This window comes from Anoplopoma fimbria, chromosome 11 (genome assembly GCF_027596085.1).
Source record: "Anoplopoma fimbria isolate UVic2021 breed Golden Eagle Sablefish chromosome 11, Afim_UVic_2022, whole genome shotgun sequence".
In the NCBI taxonomy this organism is placed as follows: Eukaryota; Metazoa; Chordata; class Actinopteri; order Perciformes; family Anoplopomatidae; genus Anoplopoma; species Anoplopoma fimbria.
In genome coordinates this window covers 4576713-4586383 of record NC_072459.1, presented here as the reverse complement: position 1 = coordinate 4586383, position 9671 = coordinate 4576713, and the positions used below count along the sequence as shown (strand labels likewise).

At 38.0% G+C, this 9671-nt stretch overlaps 1 protein-coding gene across 1 annotated transcript; it reads right to left on the bottom strand.

Moving 5' to 3' along the window:
- Positions 1-459: 459 nt before the first annotated feature.
- Positions 460-6706, bottom strand: ubfd1 (ubiquitin family domain containing 1). Its single transcript, XM_054607631.1, has 7 exons — positions 6660-6706; positions 4486-4758; positions 4177-4385; positions 4031-4096; positions 3800-3905; positions 3627-3709; positions 460-867 (listed from the first exon to the last, which is right to left on the bottom strand). The coding sequence occupies exons 1-7, from the start codon at positions 6673-6675 to the stop codon at positions 757-759; spliced, it is 864 nt and encodes a 287-aa protein (XP_054463606.1). The 5' UTR covers positions 6676-6706; the 3' UTR covers positions 460-756.
- Positions 6707-9671: the final 2965 nt, after the last annotated feature.

Sequence of the window (9671 nt, the reverse complement as noted above, 5' to 3'; positions counted from 1 at the left end):
AACCATGCTTTAACGGTTGAAATTATGAGGCTGTTTATTGATTATTGAACAATTAATCCTGCAAGTTGGGAAAATAATTGTGATACGTGAATAAGTCACATTCATTTTACTCGGCCCAGTAAAGACCAGGGAAAAAATAAATTTAGGAATACGAGCCTTTAAAGTTTTTATAATCTAATTTATAATTTCCTCAGTGAAGAGGTGTTCCGCTGATTAAAAACCTTTACTGCGGAAATGCTCCTCGGGCGAGACAACAACCCTTTTAAAAAGGCCGATGTTAAAGTGCTCGAGTTGCCAAATCCAGATCTAAATCTGATCCACAATTTGTGGCAAGACCTGTTCACTCAAAGACCCCTAGACCCTCATCAAACTAGATGAGAGTTTGAGTCGGTTTTCAAAGAGACTGGGAAGACCTGCATTGTCAAATGTGTAGTGAATAAAAAACAAATGTATTTCATTTCATTAAATAAGTTTTATTTCTTTAAGAATAACTGAAGAAAAGTGTTAGCAATTTCTGTACAATTGTTTCATCATTTTCCCTTGGATTTGCTGAAAACCTTGAATGATCAACAGGTCTGAGAATTGTTATGCTGCCACATAGTGCACTTTTAACCTAAAAACAATATGATTAGTCCACAGGCATCCGTCCGTTTCCTTTGAATGTATTCCAAGTAGTTCCTTAAGCCTTACTGTTGACTCCAGTTTCATTTTTCATCGGCTCCTCCTCTCGATCCCAGTTCAACAAAAAGAGGCACATTAGAAATACTGCCATTTTCCAAGGACTGTGTCTTTGATTGCATCGACAAACTGTGCAGGCACCCAGTAGACCCAATATTGAGACGCTTCTGTCGGACCCAACTGAAAAGCCTACAGAGGTGAGAAAAAGAAAAAAAAAATGGTATGCATGTTAAATGATTTTAGAAATATTCACATATTCTACAAACAAAACGGTTTTAGATGCAAATCCAAATAACGTAAATGTCTGTAATAAAAGAAAAATAAAGTCATCTGGAATGTCATGCATGTAATTGAATAATAATGCTTTTAAATAAATCAACATTCTGAAAGCTGAGTGTAATATTCTGCCTCTAAATTAAAGATAAATTAATTAGCAGTACATTACAGCCCACTAAATCACTCCAAAAGGAAAAATACTATATTAATTGATGACTCCATAGCTCCTTCTTTCAAACCTCAAAGGTTAAAGTAACCAGGTCGGATCACTCATATCAATGGTGGTCTCTGTACTTCAGAGGGAACGCTTCCTGCCCACTGGCCTTTCACATCCCTCATCTCCTCTTCCATCTACTCCTCATACATCATCAACTCCTCAGCGATGCAGGATCTTTCTCTGAGCGAGCAGCTGGCGTCAAAAATTTCATTCATGTGCCGAAACATTACACAAACATAAAGCAAGGTCATCGCAATTCCACTATTCTGCACTGTGACCATCATCCCAGTGTTCATACTGTGATCCATAGCATGAAAGACGGCTGAACTGTACAGGGATCAACTCCCGCACGTTTCACTGGCTTCACACGTTCGGATACACAGTGAACCTCAACGACAAGGAAGCAAGGAACTCTGGGAACGACCTCAACATTTCACTCATACGGTGGCTTTGGCGGTTCTAATCAGACTGCCATGAAATCCCCTGCGTTATGCTGTCAGCTTGTACTGCCTTTAATTTATCACGTCTCTTGTCCTGTTTACTTCCCATTAATCAAAACATCAAGGTGAAAAACGCATCAGCTATTCAGCTGACAGAATCATCAACGGAGCTTTACCACATTCTCCTAAAATGTATATATTCTCTACACCAGCGGCGCTATGACACTCTATTTTGTAGACACCTTGACTCCGTCCGACTACCCGATTCAATTAAGTTACTTCTGCTTTTCTGACAAAGAAGAACACCAATGCCTTCAGACAGAAAGGTTAATTTAGAGAAAGCGCTGACATTTCCCGCTCCACTGCAGCGCCCCAAACGGCAAACGATGACCTCCATCACTCTGATGCACACATACTATTACAGTGACACCACACCTGTGTCAGCCTCGGAGCATTTGGCATTACAACTTTTCATAAAACAAGACACCCGGTGAGCAGGCACGGCGCCAGGACTTCAATTTTGGACAGGCCAAAATGATTTGGGTTGGGCCTTTTATTTACAAAAGTCTCTTTGCCTTCATTTGACAGTTTCGAGATACAGATCTCGCTCAAACAGGAAAGACAGGAAGCCGACAAGCGTGTCTGGTTGATTGTGACACTTTTTCTTAAACAATGCCAAGATAGTTTATCATTTACCCAAAACAGTTTGTATTTCTTACAATCACTATTGTAAGAAATACGAGGCATCTCGCCCAAACCATGCAAAAGTTACATTTAGTATCCTACTGGATTTATCGTGTTTATTTGTTGCTGTGGTTTGTTTAGAACAATACATCTGTTCATTTACAACACTGACTTTTTTTAAGGCCTGTGTCCATATAGAGGTTTTTTTGCAGGCATCTTTTTTCAATTTTCCCCAATGAGAGAGCATATTGAGCAGCCTCGAGAAACAGCGATTCACCCAGCATCTTTTTTCTGAGCACTCTGCCTTTTTTGTGAAGTGCATCTAGATGAAAATCTCTGAACGTATCTGAGAAGGGTCACTTTAGAAAATGGAGGAGCAGCTTGTTGTGGCCGTCTCCGTCCGCCCTGAGCTTTATAACTCAGACAAACGCTCATGTAACAAAGGCTGAAAAGCCCATTTGTGGGAGCAGATCGTCCGGGCGGACCCTGAATGTCGCCGGTTAACGCTTTGCCTCGTCTCAAACAGACCGTCCTCCTCGCTCTAACGTTACGGCGGTCGGACTGAACGGCGACGAGCTCATCCACGCAAAGTATGAAGCAAGCGTCCTCCGGCTGGTGCTCACGGTGAAAAAAACAATGTCAAGAGTGATGATATGTTCGCAAGATACGGTTGTTGTAGAAACAAACAAAAAAAACAACTCTGGGATGCAGAACTCCTCAGTGCCGTACGTGCACTTTTACGCTATATGTGCACAGGCCCTAATTCTTCTGTAAGGAAATACTGTCACGTTTAGATGATCTGGCTCAGTGATGAGAGGAAGCGGCGCACTGCGGAATCGATTCATAAGCTGCTCTCAACAGAAAGGGTCTTTGTTTTCAAGGCAATGTACAGACAATCACGACAGGCAGGAATGTTTAGCTCTACTTCCTGTCTGGCTTTCACGGTTTTCCAGGTTCTTCTGGTCTCAATAGGAAAATGTATTTTTACAGCTATGAAACTAAACAGTGTCTGCATTTGCATTCTAAACCGTTGATGCACGCATTCTGCACAGTGTTGCTATAGCTACGTAGAACGCTGTTGTGATTGGTTCGGACTGCACACATGATAGAAGAGAGACAAATGTTGTCTATTACTGTTTTAGAAAACAGGAACTGTTTTTTTTTGTTGTCTTTGTTGTCTTTAAATGTTAATGAAGGATAACATACAATGAAGGATGACATACATGCTCCCCATGGGTCAGCTGTACAGGTGGGCGGGCCTAGACACGTAAGGCCCGCCCATAACGCTGCAGCTGTCAGTGTGACATGTGGCTAGCAGCTAGAACTCTTACCATCATGTAATAGTCCTCATGGCCTTCGATGGGTTCAGACACTACGTTTTTAATGGAGCCCATTGGGACTTTCTCCGTTCTCTCTGTAGAGACAAAGACACACAGAAATGAAGGAATTTCAGTCATTAGCGTCTTTGTGGTGAAGTGAATTTAGCGAAAGGTTTTATTCTCACCCTTTGTTCCGATCCACAACTGATCCTGCTCCAGTTTGAATGTGAGTCGAACTTTTCCTCCGGACTTGTTAAACATTCCAGATAAAGGCACTGTTGGTAATCGTTCCTGTTAGCGGGGAAAGACAGTTAGTCTGTGTGTCCGTTATTGAAACCATAAAAGTAAACCTGAACAGTGACTGTCTATACAAGACAAACAAACACAGGGGCCGTCCTCCCTTCACCTTCTCTCACCTTTGTTCCTTTAACAGATGCCATGATGTCATCTGGTTTACCTTTGTCCAAAACCTTCCTGTGTTGCTGAAATAACAGTGCCGGTTTAATAACACAAAACTCCATAAATATTTTACTCTATTCTGCAGAAATGCCATTCATCCTACCTTTTGCCTGCATAAAGGCTCCTTCTTGTTTTCTTCAGCTTTAACTTCCTGCTGGATGACCTCTTTGGGTGTATTCACAGCTAATACATCATTTATTGTGGATCCTACCACCATTATTTTTGCACCGTTTGTGACCTTTATTTCACGTAGCGTCTTGTCCTCTGGAAGCAATCCTTTGTACATCACTTTCTGCATTGCAGGTGGAAGACCTAGGAAGACATGGGAGAGCATTTAATATGTTTTTAAGCTTTATGAACTCTAAACAGCCACTGTGACATTACTTGAAGGTGAGCTGCTGCGTGTTCTTACCAGTGAGTGAGTGGATTTTCTCTTTTAGTTTGGCTCCGGTGTTATCAACAGGAATTTTCAGATCGTATTTATTCTTGTTCCAGATAATCTTCAAGTCCACCATCTCCTGCCCTTCGTCTGCGTCGTCCCCATTGCTAATACTAGAGTCCTGAGTTGTGGTGTCTACTGCATCTGTCTGAGACGTAGCTTCTGTTTCACCTTTTTCAGCATCCTCGCCGAGCTGTTCGTCTTCTTTTGGCTTTGCCTCAGTTTCCATTATGACTTCTTCACTTCCTGGAAGAGAATCGAAACATTGATTTTGGATTAATTCAGTTTAAAGTCAGTGCAAAAGGTTATATAAAATTCTGTGTGTCTCGCAAAACAATTACATTGTAACAGTTTGTAGTTCATGCAGTCTAGAAAACACTGGATCCTAACTGTTCTTCTTTTTGTCTGGTAACCACAATGAAATACAGCCAAATGAAAGTTAAAATGAAAAACAAAATGACATTATTACTATTTAGTTTTGTGTTATAAAGTGTGCTATACTGTTACAGTTCCTAACTTTATAAATTCACCCCTTACAATGATGTATTGGCCTCCTGCAGTGTTTTATACTAGAGATGGATCACCTTGTGGGAAATAATAACCAACTGCACCGATATAATGAACAAACACCAACTCTTATGAAATAAAAAAACAAGAGTTAATATGCTGTTACACACAAGAAATGCAATATATTTAATACTAAACTGACTATGACGCAAAATGTGTCTGAAACTGGATGACTCACCAAAAAAAAAACCAGTTTAACTTTTGTTTTCAGTCATATTCCACTCAAGTCATATTGTCTTCCTCTAAATGTATTTATTTTTAAATTTATTTTACTCTATACATGATGTCTACCATTTTAATTAACTTTAGAGCTTTTCATTTATTAAACAGTGGGTTGGTTATTAATAAGTTTATTTACAGTTTCTCTTTTAAAGTGAAATTATCAATATATATTTGTTTCATAACAATTTCCCAAATCTTATCTATAGTGTGCATACAGTACCAGTCAAAAGTTTGGACACACCTTCTCATTCAACTACTTTGAAGAATGTAAAATATAAAACATATTCTGGTTTGTTGAGCATTTGTTTGTTTACCACATAATTCCATATGTGTTCCTTCATAGTTTGGATGTCTTCAATATTAATCTACAATGTAGAAAAAATAAAAATAAAGAAAAACCATTGAATGAGAAGGTGGGTCCAAACTTTTGACTGGTACTGTATGTTTGAGGAGTTCAGTCCCTTAAAATGAATAAACCCAGAGAATAAACTATCATATGCATCTGACCTAAAAAACATAAATATTAAGAATAATTTAATATTATATTTAACATGTACAGTACCAGTCAAAAGTTTGGACAAACCTTCTCATTCAACTACTTTGAAGAATCTAAAATATAAAACATATTCTGGTTTATTTGTTTACCACATAATTCCATATGTGTTCCTTCATAGTTTGGATGTCTTCAATATTAATCTACAATGTAGAAAAAAATAAGAAAAACCATTGAATGAGAAGATATCCAAACTTTTAGTACATGTCTACCATTTTAGCTTTTTTTATGTATTAAACATAGGGGTTGGTTATTACTAAGTTTATTTACAGTTTCTCTTTTAAAGTGAAATTATCAATATACATTTGTTCCATAACAATTCCCCAAATCTTCCACAGAACTAGTATCTACATAGTAGTCTGTCATTTAAAAAACAACAGATCAAAGTGCGTAATGAAGTCTAGTTTCGCTTTTTCTCCCCCCTCTCTCCTCCTCTCTCGTTGTTTTTCCAGCTCTTTCCATCGCTCCTTTCACTCCCTATTTAATCAGCATTTCTAACTTGTCTTTTAAAAGAAAACAACAAATAAAAACAGATCATTTTCTTGACATAATCTGAGCCTGAACACACGTTGCATTAGTTATTGCCGCATCTCGTCACGGCTGGCCTTACTGCTCAATGGCAACGTGAGCTAAGCTACAGATCATTTAAGCAATAACGTGATGGAGAAACGCGTATTTACACCCAAATGCATGGACAGATACACACATAAACATGCCAAGAACATGCATATGTTATTGCATTAACTATGTTAGGAGTCAGTGTAAAGATATGAAGGAAATGCTGCAGTCTTTTCTCAATACCCACCAGCCTGGGTCGCCATGATGATTGTGTACAATCTGTTGTATGTTGAGCCAAAGAGAGTACAGAGCGCAAGAGGGTTATCTGATATTCAGGGAGAAAGAAAAAAAGTCGTCTACAAGGAAAGTTGCGTTAAAGAAAAGCACGTTTTACGCGTGGTAGAGAATTAAACCGAATACAGAGCAATGTGTTTTTAACATTTCAAAACATGTATGGCTTTATTTAAGACTTTATTTATTTAAAACAGTATGTAGTTTAGAGGGTGAACAGGAAGACAGGGTGTAAATGCGCATGCGCCTTCCAAAGTTACTTGCAAATACAGTTGTATTTAGACAAAAGCGGTTCTATGGTGATTAATGTGTCGAGCTACTGTGGTTTAATCTATTAAGCTTGTCACAAAAGAAATAGTTTCACTGCGTAATGTAGCCCACAAAGGCCTAAGGTTGTTTTTTGGGGTTTTTTGCAAACACGGAAGTGACAGGTAGTGAGTCCTCTCGCGTTGCTAAACTTCTTTGTTTTTTGTGGCAGCAAACGCAGACACCAAGAGGTGGCACTTCACTCAGAGGCTATTGGATACTGCTTTTCTTCTTCCTTCATATTGCTTGATGTTTGGAATGATAAATTATGCATTATCGCCAACTATTGGAATCTATGAAACATCTCCAACTATGACAAAATACATTTGAACCCCTGTCCCCCTCTCAAGCATTGACACAACAACCTTTAAAGACCTGGACATGGTAGAAATCCCTTCAAAAACTTTGAGAAAGAATGATCTAATATAATTTGAACAATTTCAGATTCATTAATATGCTCATATGACCTGAGCTTCTCATATTTTATACTGCCTATCAGGATTTTGCGTAAGAAGAAGAAGTAGTCAGTTCTTCTGGCAATACTCACAAGCGTAAAATGCATAAAATATACTTAATGTACCATAAGTAAAAGTTCTCTTTCAACGGAATCGACCATTTCAGAATATCTATGAAAATCTATGAACATCTCCAACTATAACAAAATACATTTGAACCCTGTACCCCTCTCAAGCATTGACACAACAACCTTTAAAGACCTGGACATGGTAGAAATCCCTTCAAAAAAATTTAAATTCATGTAGGCTATGCACGATAACTACACAGAAAACTGCTACCTCTTTATTTTATGAACTTAATTGTTAAAATGACAAAAATTGTGCCAGATAAATGGGAGAAATAGGCTGAAAAGAATGATCTAATATGCAGTTTGAGCAATTTCAGATTCATTAAAATGCTCATATGACCTCAGCTTCTCATCTCATATACTACCTATCAGGATTTTGCGTAAGAGTGCAATAGAAATAAGGTTTCCTAACATAACACACTGTGCAATGAACACAGTAATCAGTGGTGGAAGAAGTAATCAAATCTTCTGGCAATACCACTGTGTAGAAATACTCATAAGAGTAAAATGCGAAAAAAATGTACTTAAAGTGTGATTAGTAAAAGTTATCTTTCAACGGAATCGACCATTTCAGAATATTGTATATTATATTAGCCTATTTCAAGACGGTTATATAATATATACTGTGGGGGGCACAGAATCACTGACTCCACCTTTAATATCTACATTACTTTAATGTTGCAGCTGATAAAGGTGGGACTTATTTTTTACTATATATTCCCTAGATATCAGTAAAGAGAAAGGCGGCTTGGTTTTTTATGTTTGTGAGGCGAGGCAATTTATTTTTGTGGAGATTTTAATAGGATAGCGGTTATAGATGATTATTTAAAAAGAACGTTCATGAGGTTCCCTCCAGAGAGTTTTTTGATGGTTTTGTAAAAAAGCATGGGGAATTAGTGATTGAATTTCTAAAATAATTGAAGTCATGTATGGTAGGATATGCCCCCTGAATGATGATGATACCATAACCTGTGTGTGGTAAAGCTGTGTTGACTATTGAATGCCTTCAGACCTGTGACCTGTAACCTTATTGGCGAGTGCTGGAGTCTAGGGACACCAGAGTTATGGACAGAAAGCGAGTAGATTCCATGAACTTTTGACATGAACTTCCTCTTAAACTTTGTCAAGTGGTGAATCTAACAAGCGTAAAGGAACACAGGTCTGGTTGGTGGCAGATCAAACAGAGCAATGGTTTCTCATTGTTCAATCATGTAGAAAAGAGGATAATCTTAAGGGTTTTCAGCCAGCATATTTTTGACAGAAGATACACATTCTATAAAAGGTGTTTTCAAAGAGGACAATTGTCAAACTTGAGGACATTTCATACATTAAATCCCCGGGGATTTTTGCCCCCCCAAAAATAAATTGGGTCCAAGGAGGAGTTGGGGCTTGATGGTAATCTGAGGTAATTTATGAATGGGAGAGACACTTTAAAGGTTTAATTTTCGGGACAGTTAAACTTCAGATTTTGATGAAAGGTATCATGAAGAAGAATGTTAAATTAAAATTGTAATAGAGAGCCAAGTACTAAAGTGGGGATATTTAGTAAGTAAGACACTTAATAAAGATTAGTTGAAAACTAGAGCAAAGATGGCGAAACCAAAATCAAAAATCACCCATTATTTTATATTTTGTGTGAATAATCTGGTAGAATGCCAACTATGTGGTCTATTATAAGCACAATACCAAAACCCACAGTGTGGACACACGGGTGCCATTAAATACAGCAGCATCAGCCTAATGAGCACAGTCCACAAACTGTAGTCTACGATATTTAATGAGAGGCTCATGTTGTACCTGGAGAGGGAAGGCCTCCTTGTAGAGAAACAATATTGGTTTTGTAAATCAAGGTCATATCTTGAGCATGTCTTTTATTGCCGACCATTACGACCAATAAAGATAAATCAACATATGAATGTTTATTTTTCCATGACCAATATAGATCTTTTAGCCTATAGACTTATTGAATATGGGGTAAATGGAAGGATTCTATAGGGCTATACAGGCTCTAACACAGTACAGTAATCCCAAAGCGGTTGTAAGATTTAAATTGATGCCTCTTTCCCCACATCATTTGAA